This window comes from Mesoplodon bidens (genome assembly GCF_964165515.1).
Source record: "Mesoplodon bidens genome assembly, chromosome: 6".
Taxonomy (NCBI): Eukaryota; Metazoa; Chordata; class Mammalia; order Artiodactyla; family Ziphiidae; genus Mesoplodon; species Mesoplodon bidens.
The window spans coordinates 92,519,727-92,532,420 of record NC_138162.1 but is presented as its reverse complement, the minus strand read 5'-3'; the positions used below and the strand labels follow the sequence as shown (position 1 = coordinate 92,532,420).

The window sequence follows — 12,694 nt, the reverse complement described above, 5'->3', positions numbered from 1 at the left end:
GAGTTGTGTCCTATGAAACAAAGGTAGTTAACAAACACCTCTCAGCTGTAGATGATGCCATGTGTTCATCTGATCAGCAAGAGGACATGAGTAGAAGGGAGAACCTTTTCTGCTTCAGACAAGCAACTTCCTGGATTACCCTGAGTATGACAAAGAGGGCCATTGCTTGGGGACCAGGTCTCCAAGCAGTCACAACAGGCCTCAGGAACCCACAAGAAAATTGTGAAGGAAGAATATTACTAGCCAGGCCCATACGAATCTTTTCCTCCCATCACTGTTCTTTTGTGAAAAATTCTTCCAAATACACATTTTTGTCCCAAAATATCATGTTGGACGCTCGCTACTAGGAGCAAATTTTTCTAGCATCTCTGTTGGATGAATTTTCACACTTGCAAAATCACTCAGAAAAGAGTTCATCCTCCCAACACCTCCCCTGCACCAGTGTCCCCCTAAACAGCATCTGACCACAATATGAAGGAACTTACCTCCCAGGAAAACAGGTGCTTGAATGTGATTTAATTATCTCTGCATCCTCTCCCTGGTCTCCCTGTGAAATCTAGTCACCTCTTTGCATTAAAGCATTTCTGTGAGAAGCCCTTTAAGGTGCTGGCTATTCTCAATTCTGTCCTGCTGGTTTCTCTTAAGTGCCTAGAAGCTGTCCTCTCCACACACAAACTGTTCTGACAAACTTCATTTGAATGATTTGGATTTTAATTCTCAATTTGCTTCTGTTCCTAAGCCTTAAGGCTTTTTTTTTTTACCAATTCATAAAAAAGCATCATTAAAAAAAAGACAAGGTTGGGCTTCCCTGGTGTCGCAGTGGTTGAGAGTCCGCCTGCCAATGCAGGGGACACGGGTTCGTGCCCCAGTCCGGGTAGATCCCACATGCCGCAGAGTGGCTGGACCCGTGAGCCATGACCACTGAGCTGGCGTGTCCGGAACCTGTGCTCTGCAACGGGAGAGGCCACAACAGTGAGAGGCCTGCGTACCAAAAGAAAAAAAAAAAAAGAGAAGGCTACTCGCAGATCTAACATGCTAAGCTTTAACTTAGTACGTTCTTAGGACTGATGTTTTCCAAGGAACAAACTTTCTTGTTTCCCGTGCAATAATAAAGGTTTGTTATAAAAGTTAAGTACAAAAAGTGAGAAAAAATAAAAATAGTGGTATCTTCACAGTTGAGTTCTTAACATATTTTCTGATACATGTAAAAAGAGAAAAATTGGCAAAATGAGTACCAACATTTTTAAAAATAATAATTAAGCCTAAATCCCTGGATTTACCAATTTTATAAAATAAGAAAGTAACATTTTATAAAATACAATTTTATGAAATATGATTTTATAAAATTTGTTTAGCTAAGTAACAAATGATTTGCCCACAAAACAGATTTAGCAGGTGGAGTCCAGGGGGCACATTCTACAAAATAAATTTATTGACACTGTAAAGGGTTACTAGCATAAAATTGTGGTGGGAATAAAAAGGGCAGTGACCTTCGTCCTGAAGTTTAGGAGTGATCCCTGAATTGAGAGATATCTGAGTTGAAGTGGTCACTGGAAACAAATGGTAGAGACAAATCACAGAGGGCAGACTGTATCAATTCCAGCTTCTGGACTCAGAGAAGGAAGGAAGAGCTTCAGATTTCATTGCAGAGAATGAGGCTGAGAAACTTTAAAATCAGATGCTTTTTCCCAGATCCAGGGCGCCAGCTAATGCACAAAAATGCTTAAAGCCACATAGGTATGTCACCTTTATTTCCTAGAGAAGAAGTTAGCATTTTCTAAATCCTCATCTACCGTGCCTGGCATGCATTATTTTATAGCTTTCTGGAAGTTTCATCAGCACCACTGGTATATCTGTAGTACGATGTGTCTGTGGAGAGTACAGAATCCAGGTCCGCGATGGGGGCAATGGACTCTTCTAGCTACCACAGTGAGTGGTGCCCCTGCAATCCTGAGTAAGGAAGACAACTTGCCTTTGGGTGGGTAGTGTTACAATCTGCATGTCTAGGGGCACAAATGTAAAGACCCTGTTCTGGGAATGATTATGATTCTGACTGACCTCAAAGGGGTAATTATGAAACCCCTGGATCATCAGGATCTGGATGTTCCCTACTTTTACCATGGTGTGATCATGACAGAAAGTGTGGCTGTAGATATCTGGGAACATTTCCAGAAATGTCCTCCTGTAGGAGTTAATTATAAAGTAAATGTGTATAAAAGAGAAAATAATATTGAAACCTATCAAGGGGAGTAGAACATAAGGGTTAATATTGTAGATGGACTACTTTGGAAAAAATCTTTTTCCCTTGGAGTATTAAGAAGTCATCGCATAATTGCCATCTCTCCACATTTTGTTCTAGAGTGCCTGGTTTCTTGATATCAATGTGAGACCTGTTTTAAATAAAAATCTATTTGTAAAAATCCAGATCTGTCATATGTTCTAAATATCATTATAGTGTCTTTTAACTATAGATTAAAAATCACTTCATTTTCAACAAAATATTTTGATGTAAACATCAAATGTTTTGAAAACAAAGGGGATCTGTTTTTGTTGTTTTCTCTTTTATCTAATTTTTGTATCCATTTTGTCTGGGCATATTAAATGGTAAAAATATTTATAATATTTATACTAGGTGAATCTCCTTAAAAAGAAAATACGGAAGGCCACAGAGTCTGGGAATATTAATATCTTTTTAATAGATTGATCCCCCTTGATTTCTTATTCTGGAGTAAAGGTACAAGTTTTTCCATGAAAATTAGACACACAAATCATCTGACAGAATGTATGACAGATGGAAAATGATTGATGGGAATTTTGCTTTAATGCACATTGTTCATTGTAATTTTGTCCAGCTTAATGAACTGTGAATTAATAATGAGGAGCAACACATTCAATGTATTATAGTAATAAAGTGCTTTTATGGACATTTTTCATGTTTCCAGACTTTCTTGGCCACCCTGAACAATTTTAACTCAAAGGATTAAAAAATAATCACTGATTTAACTGTGTTAAAATAGTCAACTTTGAAAAGGATATTTTTCTGTATGAACTTTTTCCTAATTGATTCCATTTTGTTCTGATCAGTAAACTTACCTGAGTAAGCTGCACTATTTAAAAAAATGTGATCTGATAGAGTCTTAGATGACATACATGACCAGAGTCCATTGCTTTCTGCTTCAACGACATAAGGGAGTAAAGTGAAAAATTAATAATTATACATTTTTTAATTAGGAGAATAGAAAAACTAAATTTCTTGTAGAAATAAGCCCAAAGAGTCCTCGTGTCAGCCCTGCTCCTCTTAAAAGACCGTGACGCTGTAATACCAATGGATAATCTGGGAGACAACCAGCTGTCATTAAAATAGATTTTACAAAGGCAAGGACAATAGGTTGCTTATTAGCAGTGAGAAGTCAGTAGTCTTTTAGAAGTGTACCCTTTGGAAAGTGTGAGATATATAATAAATGAAAGCCTTTCATTATTCATTGTTATAAGCCAAATGTAGATTAAATGTACACTACCTTCAATTCAGATATTAAGATATCCTTCCCTCAGTAATTTTATGAGGTAACATGTATAATGTCAAGCATAGGCTAAGTCATATATTTTATAATCTTTCAAAAATTTTTAAAGCAATGTGTTAACCCTATAATGAATATAAAATGGATCCTAACTGCATGTCTTAGAAAATGTGCATTTCATAGAATTATTTAAGAATGAATCTTTAATAGCCCATCTTTTTAAGTATGTTAGCTGAACATTATGATTGTGTAATATCATTTTAGGGCACTACTACATTTTAAGAAATAAAATAATATTCAGAACCATAATTTGGCCAGAATGTAAAATTTAAAACCAGAAATTTGGCTTGTGAAAAATCCTCACATGATTATTGGCCTGGTAGAAAATAAAGCAAACCTCACAAACCTAATGCAAGCTATTATGTGCAAAATAATGTGCTAGTTACACAGCCCTCTGGGAAGTGAATGTGAGTCCGGATGCTTCCTTCTTGGTTTATTTCATTCCTAGAGTACCTTTGTTGCAGGTTTTTCTTATGTTCCCAAAGGAAACAAGTAAGCCATCTCAAGTTTAAGCTTTGTCCTCAATAAAGTAAAAAATGTGCCAGATACCATTTGACTGGATGATAACTAAAACTGGACAAATATTTTCTCTCACTGGAGACTGACAGTGTTTTAGTTGTGCTTAAAATTTGTGATTCTCCTAAAAAAAAGGTACAAATGAAAACTTATGGTTACCAGGAGATAAGGGGGGAAGGATAAATTGGGAGATTGGGATTGACATATACACACGACTATATACAAAATAGATAATAATAACCTACTGTATAGCACGGGGAGCTCTACTCAATACTCTGTAATGGCCTCTATGGGAAAAGAATCTTTAAAAAAAGTGGACATATGTATATGTATAACTGGCTCCCTTTGCTGTACACCTGAAACTAACACAAATTTGTAACTCAACTATACTCCACTAAAAATCTTTTAAAATAAAAAAATAGAGTACTACATGCATTTCTAAGAAATAAACATTATTTTCTTCATTCTTCTAAAATAAATAAAAATAAAATAACGTAATATGTGATTTTCAAGCTAATGAACACCTAAGAATGAAATTTGAAAGTCTACATTTGGAATGTATAATTCTTTTGTTCAGAGGCAGTGACATTACAAAAGAACAAAACTTCTCAAACATTTCCCCATTTAGAGTAATGCTGACAATGAGTGGTGGATCTCAGAGGGGCACAACTGATAATATATTTATCATGCTGCCAGCTTGCTAAGTGGTTTCATATTCACTAAGAAAGACTTGTCAATGGATACTGAAGAATAGATGTGAGGTCTCTGTGTGTTGTCTCTGGGTGAGATCTCTGTGTGAAGTCTCTGTATGTGGTCCCTTTGGAAGGTATCTCTGGGAAATCTGTTAAATCGGTGCTAGGTTTCTGTCTGAGGGTCTGTGAAGCAACATGAGGTCCCTGTGTGAGGTGTCAGTATGTGATCTCTGAGAAAGGTGTTTGCGTGAGAAGTCTCTCTTGGGAGGTGTGTCTGTGAAGTCTTTGTGTATTGTCTCTGGGTCTCTCCATTTCGTTTTTTCTTTTGGTCTCTCAATTTCTTGTCTTACTGTACCTTATGGAAGACGGAGCAGCAAGAGAAGGGCAAAGGGACTTGCTTCTTTCTGTTTTCTTGCTGTTCCATCAGCATCACCTGTCTGTGGCACCCTCCCAGCAGGAGCCAGGGGGATCCAAGTCCAGCTTCCCCATATTCCCAGAACTCACTTCTGGGTGCCCCTGAGAGCACCCAGCAGCAGCCAGGCTCAGGTCCCAGCCCTGTCATCTCTTTCCTCTGGGTACCGACCCCTCCCACAAGTCCTGGCTCCACTCTCACTGCTCTGCCTATTCTGGAGGCTGCCTTGGCAATTGGGGCCCAGAGGTAGGGCATGGCTCCAGGGAGAAACCAGGGGTGTGAGCAGTCCTGTGCTCACTCTGCCCCCTCCACCCCAGGTCACAGCATTTCCACATGTTGAGGGGCCTGACAGGGATGGGGGATGGGGTCCATTTCTGTTGTCATCTGGATCAGGGGCATCAGCTGGAACAGAAATCTCCACAATGAGAAAGACACCACCTGGAGCTGTGTCCACCATGCGCCCTGCACATGGCAGAAAGCACCAAATCACTCTAGAGAAATTCTTCTTCATCCCCCTGCTTTTCCATATGGATGGGGGTCAGGAGACAAGAAAAGCTGTGCCAGAAGCAGATCAGTGGAACACCCCTGGATTGCACCCTGCCCCATCCACTTTGCACAGGTCACCTCCACACCACCACAAATCCTGTCTGATTGCTTCTTCACCTGCCAGGCTCTGGGGTGATTAAGGACTGGGAGACAGGCAAGGCTTACTACACAATCACAAGCCAGTCCCCACCTCTCCCCTGGAGCAGTCCTTGGGCCATGTGTTTATGTGAAGGTCACCAGACTAGGAGTCACATCCCAAGTTCCCTAGTCCTGGCTTTTACACCTATTGTTAACTTATCCTTCCTAAAAGTCAAGAGGTGATGATGTGTAAGCTTATTAAATATAGTATTAAGAGATTAACCTTCCCTGATTTGCTTTACTTCTATAAGTTTGACCTTCTGTTTTGACCTAAAGGTGGTTTCTCTAGGTCTGTGATCTTAGAGTTGGAATAGGGTAGAGACCCTGGGGTGGGGCCATGATGAGCTACTGGACCCTTAACTTTTCCTCCCCTTTAGGCCTTTAGATGGTGCTTGTATGTCAGGGGGCTGCTCTTTCAGAACTGCACATTTATGGGAATCTGGTACCACTTTGCCTCCTTCCTTCGATCCAGGGATTTTTCTACACCTACATCCCACCCTAAATTCACAGTGTTTGACCATCAGATAGTTACTACCCACAGTCACACCCCTATTCCATTCATCCAAAACTCCTTCTCTGGGGTTAACATAGAGTGGAAGGTAGGTGACCCATGAACATAGCCATTCATTTATATGGGACTGGACTCAACACAGCCCTCAGCAGCCTCCCTGATACTCCCCCCACCTACACACACAGAGCTGGAAATGCCATCCTTGCTGCTGCTCTAAAGTCTAGGAAAAACAGAGGTGGGGGAGGGTGATGTTGTACATTTTATTATGCCTAAGCTAAAAGGGGTTCATAGGGCATATCTCAATCCCAGCCTTCATCAGAGAGAGAAGGAACTCTTAAGAGCAGATGTTGTATATTCCCTACCAAGAGATCCAGGGGCAAGATTTCTCCCGTTTCTGAACTCAGAGCCCATACTCTATTCCCCCCAAACTTCCATCCACTTGGCTCTGACACTTCCTGGAGCCTGAATTGGAATGTCCGGCCCTATCGTGTAAACCTATCCACTACAGTTGCATAAAGTTCAAAGTAGCATAGAAGAAGGAGAAAGACTGGTTGAACCAGGTCCTTGGGTGTGGGTTTCATAGGTTTTTCCCATCTCATTGTTAGAGTAATTTTGGTTTGTGTAATGACAGTATCATAAGGTGCAATGAAGGGACACGAGACAAGGAGCAAGCTTGTGATGCTACTGTCCACCTCCCTCCATGCCCCTCCCTTCTAGAAGACAAAGTGCACAGCACAGACAGCAGCCATTACACTATGCTTTTATTAGAAAAAATATATATATATATATGTATTCGGGAACATTAAATATCTTGGATGTGCTAATGAGAAAATCATTTTCTCTACATGGACTGAATTTTTACTTGGAGATATGTTTTCCTACTAAAGGGAAGACTAAAGAAGGATTTTACTGTCGACCAGGCAAAACACCTCCCCAAAGATGACAATGCCTTGGACAGTGTTGATGGCGGGCTGGGGCACCTGGAATCTTTGGCCCATACTGGCAGGTACTAACTGGAAACAAACTCTTCTTGGGGGGCAAGGATGGGAGGCACCTTAGGCCCAGCTGCTCATCGTCGAACCTTACACTTTTCAAACTATGTTGGTGTCTGACTTCCCTTTCCCTGATAGAACAACTCTGGCCCTTGGAGGTGGCTTTATGACCGCAGGCTGTATAACCCATCATTCTCCCTTGCTCTGGGTAGAAGGTAAGCCTATGGTAGCAGAAACACCCACATACTGGGACTTAGAATTCCAGTTTGTGTTCATTTAACTTTGTGGCATGAAGTCCATGGTGAATTGCTCTTTTTTCTTCTGGGAACTGTCCAACAGCTCTCATGCGTGCCCGACCCTCAGCAGTCTCACTCTTCAAGGTTGATCTGCTTTTGACTGATCCGTGACTCTGGGCAGTGGCTGATATGGGCTTTTTTTTTTTTTTGCAGAGCATCTCGACCATTGACTTTTTTCTTGGGGAAAATCCACTTTAAAAATAGCCTCATCCTTTTTCTGTAGAGGCTTTCTGTAGGGTTATGTTTCTTCTCTGGCATGAGCTGGAGACATCTGCTCCCAATAGAGTCTGTTATTCCCCTGACCTGGGCAGGGCGGCTCATACTTCCAGCTTGAGAGGTCCCTAATTCTTTAAACCTTTCTTCATGCTCTCCTGGTTTATGACTCCTACAGTCCTCTCTTTTGTAAGTAGGGGCAATCATCTTGCTCTGGCTCTTCCATGAGTCTTGGAGTTTTGAAGTTTTGGGCTCCTGCTGCCCTAGGTGGCTCCTTTGGGCTTCCATAAGGCCACTTGGCTCCTGGGAATCTAACCTGTCTCTGGTGGGGACTCTCTGGGGATGGCACTGAGGCACCTGAGAAGCCAAGTTGTCTGCAGCAAGGAACCTGTGTTTGGGAAAGTCCTGAAGCTGGTTGTCTGACTGTACCTTTACTTTGGAGTTAAACTCACTAGCAACCTCCATGTTAAGGCATGGCTCACCTGGATGTTGGAAAACAGACAGTCTAGGTAGTAGGAAATTTCTACTGGCCCCTGGCACCTCTAAACTCCTCATATGTACATTTGTGGTTTGGGATTTTGTCAACACTTTGGTTTCCAAGATAACACTAGACTGTGGTTGAAGAGCAGGAGACTCCTTGGCCTCCACAGCCTCCCTGGCCTCTTCACCTCTCAAAGATTGGGATCCTAAGTTCACCTCCATCACTGTTACCCTATGGCAGGGGTCTCATGAGGCCTGACCACCACTCTCCTCTCTTGGCTCATTCCTGACCATTGCTGAACTTGGACCTGGCTCTAGGCTGTCCCTCTTGACCCATTCCACAGTCTCACTCTTCCAGGTTCTGCCCACAAGGCTGAGTGTGAGGGACTGAGAAGGTGGCCTGTCCTCCTGTCCAGTCAGAGAAACCTTTGAGGGTCCATAGTAGTCAGCAGATGGAATCGCTCCCAGGGCACTCTGGATTTCCTTACACACAGCTGAGGGGGAAAGGAGAGGCCTCTTCACGGTAGGAACTGACTCTTCTGTTATCACCTTCTCTCCTGAATGAGCCTGAGGAGGTTTCTCCAGGAACTCAGCACACTTGACTGTTGAGTGGGACCCAGATACACAGGTGGCTGAAGGGGAAGTGGCAAACTGTAGAATGGTGGAGGGTTGGAACTTTTTCGACTTAAAGAGATTTATGGGCTTGAGGACCTTGAGGGGTCGGGTCCACCTGTGCTTTACCCAAAACCTTATAATATGTGCTTCCAGCACCTCTCAAGTGTCTGGATCAAGGAAGGAAACCCTACAGGAGGTGTTCATGCAGGGTTCCCAACCCTTCAAGCAGTATCTTCCACAGGCTCCAGCAGGCACTGCTTTGTACGTCTTACCAGGAGGGTCTGGACATGAGAGCTGATGAAAGTTGCCCTTGCCAGGAAGCCTCCCCAGGCAGCTGTAGGAGAGCAGATGGGGCCAGGATGGCTGGACAGGACAGGCAGGGGTGGGCACCTGCAGCCCAAGAACCCTCCTCTGCCCCCACACTGACTTCATAATGCCCCTGCTCTCCTTCACCCTAGGGCTTTAGCCACGCCCTCCCATGGCTCCCCCTTCCAGGGCTGGGGTCACATTAGAGGCTCTGGGAGGAAGGACGACCCAGGAGAGAAGGGGAAAGATTCTTTACCTTTGCAAAAGTGAAACCAGGTCGTGAGTCCCCTCCAGTTCTTCCAGGCAATCTCTGAAAGCTGGAAATCAGGAGACTGCATCGTGGTGGTGAAGGCAGAGGCCTAAGAGTCTTTCAGGAGGCTGAGTGCAATGGCCCTTTAAGGGAAATCTTTGGAGGATTAGACTCTGGAGCCCAAGTATCAGTGTCCAAGGCCACATGTCCCTGACAGTGATGGTAAGTCTCACTTGAAAAGGGTTTGTCCTTTGCAAAGTGCTTCCACGTTCATTAGGCTCTGTTAATTAGGCTCAGGCTCTGTTTCCTGAGGAATAAGCTCTGCCACTGGCATCCTCAGAGACCGTGAAGCTGGGCCCTCAGGACTAGGAGAGATGGAAGCTAACTCTCGGGTCACGCAGGGCTGAATGGCAAAGGCTTACCTTTCAAAGATCCACCTTTCTTCCTACTCCTGCTCCTCCCCTTCAGCTTTACTTGATGCTAAGAGATAAGAAAAAGTGAGGGGCTAACACCCAACTCTCACTGTCCTCTATCTAGGCAAGCTGTGTTCATGAACAACATGACTTTCTACATTTAACTAAAACTCTGTGGGGTTTTTTCCCCTTTTACTTATTTTTAAAGTGGATAACAATCTTTTCAGTTTTTCTTCTTTGAAGAGTGCAAAGAAGGTTTTTTTTTTATAGTTGTTTGGTTTTTTTTTTTGGGCGGGGGCGTATTCGGGCCTTTCACTGTTGTGGCCTCTCCCGTTGCGGAGCACAGGCTCCAGACGCACAGGCCCAGCGGCCATGGCTCACAGGCCCAGCCACTCCGTGGCACGTGGGATCATCCTGGACCGGGACACGAACCTGCGTCCCCTGCATTGGCAGGGGGACTCTCAACCACTGCACCACCAGGGAAGCCCAAGAAGGATTTTTTAAGTTTTAATCACCATAGATTTCTTCTGTCACTGTTCCTCTGATCAAGAAACACACACATTCTCAGACCTAAATGCCCACGTGAGCTTTGTCAGATAGGATTCTGCTTCCCAAGGCCAGACCTCTAGTCCAGCCTCTTCTCTCAGGCTCTCAGGGGCTCAGCCCCAACACAGAGGAAGGTCTCACTTGAGACACCCGCTGTGGGAAGGTGGCTGGTGAACCAGGGCTCAGGGGTCAGCCTTCCTGCAGAGATTGAACTCTTAGTAATCCAGTCCTTAACCATTAGTCACTGCATTTGGGACTTGCCCTGGAGCCCTCTACCATACCTGAACTCCTGGTCTAAGATCTTAGGCTAGAAATCCTCATGCCCACTCTAACCCCTCTCTGGCCTGGCTTTTCCCTAGAAGGATGATGTTCTATACTTTTCTGAGAGTTCCCATCTCAGGAGTCTCTCTACGTGGTTTAGAAAAGTGGAAATAAGAATAAGAAAAAAAGAGAGAATCTCTGCTGGGTTTAAGCCAAAGGTTTCTTACCTTCCTGATGTTTCTATGTTTCCTAGGTGGTGCTAAGAATAGGTTACTCTGGAAGCAGTGGAGTAACATTAGGAAGAGCCCCAGTCCACACAGGAACCCAAGGATGATATCAATCACCCAGGAAGTTGGGCTGGATCTCAGCCAGATGGCAACAATGTTTTTCAAAGAAAAGAGATTCTCCATCTTCTGAACTGCATTGCTGCCCTCAGGCAACAGAGCACTGGGAGTTCACTTGATGGCAGAACCCCAGGCCTGCATCACAGAGCTGTGGCCTTGTCACAAAGGGCTCCTGAGTGTGGGGGAGGGGCAATAAGAGAAATAGGCTGAATCACTGCCCCTCCTTCCCATCCAGACCCACAGACACCTGCACCCTCCTGGGGCTTCCAGATCCCTCCTTCCAACTACTCTCATCCTGTCAGAGAGACCTTAGCCAATTTTCTCTTCATTCCATCTGGAACCTGGTTCCTTCATCCATTAGAGACCTTTACTTGAGGCCCACCAACTTGATAACTCTTGAACATCTTAAGCTGACCCTGGAAGACTAGCTGTTTCACAGACATTTTTACTCAGGATTTCCTTTGTCCTCAGCTCCAACTTTCCCGCATCATGTTTGTGTCTTGTGTAAACCCAGGGATAGAACTTGAATTTCTTTTACACTTATTTAGTTTTGTGAATTTTGAATAGTGTATGTTTTGCCTCATTTTCTATCAGAGGGAACTACACACAAAAATTAAAATAATTTATTTTTCAAAATTCATAAGTATGAAAGAATTATAAATAGTTATGTAATAGGGAAGAACAAATCTGCCTCCACATGAGATCTTTTTTACTTTAATCTTTATGCTTTGTTGCCTGAGCTAACTCTGTCCATCCCTGTGATCCAGGCTGGCTCTGCACTTTTTGTAAAACAATGTTGCCTAGAGCCTGAAATATACAGGATAGACTATTTCTAAGGCTCTGACTTTTAAGAGCCCATTCATGGAGATAAAAAGTTGCAGAACAGAGAATAATAATTGTTTTCTTGGAGGTTTACAGGAACACATGACCTGACCACGATCTGACCCATCTGGCCAGCCTCTAGAACAAAGGATCCAACACCAAGATATTTGCAACAATTAGTCATGCCCCTCCCTCACCTTGCCTTTAAAAAGGCTTTGCTGAAAGCCTTCAGGGAGTTTGGGGTTTTTCCTGGGCATGAGCCACATGTCTTCTTGCATGGCACTGTGTAAACCTTTCTCTGCTTCAAACTCTGATGTTTCAGTATTTAGCCTCACTGTGCATCAGGCACACAGACTTGCATCTGGTAACAGTTAAACCTCCAAATGATGTTTTTGTAAGTTTGTAGTGTTTATAATTCTGGAGTTAGTAAATCTTTAAACTGCACAAAAACTTTTGGGACACACTGCAAACACGCACACACACACGTACTCATTTTCCTTAGCCAATCTAGTACTTTCAAATCCAATAATCCATACTTTTCTACTTAAAAAAATCTTTCATATGTTGTCTCAACCCAACTTCTTAGTTTGCAATGATAAGACAGTCCCCACTCTCCAGATAAATTTTGAAATATGTGGTCTTAATCCATTAGGGCTGCTATAACAATATACCATAGACTGGGTAGATTAAAAACAACAGACATTTATTATCACAGTTCTGGAGGCTGGGAAGCCCAAGATCAAGTCACCAGTATGGTCACCTC

General features: G+C 43.2%; 1 protein-coding gene and 1 pseudogene across 2 annotated transcripts; both read right to left on the bottom strand.

Annotated features, from left to right (window-relative positions):
• Positions 1-7,137: 7,137 nt before the first annotated feature.
• LOC308619075 (spermatogenesis-associated protein 31A1-like) lies at positions 7,138-7,840 on the bottom strand. The gene is given in 2 exon segments (XM_081237586.1): positions 7,138-7,638; positions 7,642-7,840. Coding segments are annotated over 2 exon segments (537 nt in total). The 5' UTR covers position 7,840; the 3' UTR covers positions 7,138-7,299.
• Positions 7,841-7,887: 47 nt separating this feature from the next.
• On the bottom strand, positions 7,888-12,058 carry LOC308618790 (putative spermatogenesis-associated protein 31C2; annotated as a pseudogene). Its single transcript has 3 exons — positions 12,044-12,058; positions 8,005-9,256; positions 7,888-7,898 (listed from the first exon to the last, which is right to left on the bottom strand). The product of its transcript is annotated as a putative spermatogenesis-associated protein 31C2 (transcript).
• Between the last annotated feature and the right edge of the window lie 636 nt (positions 12,059-12,694).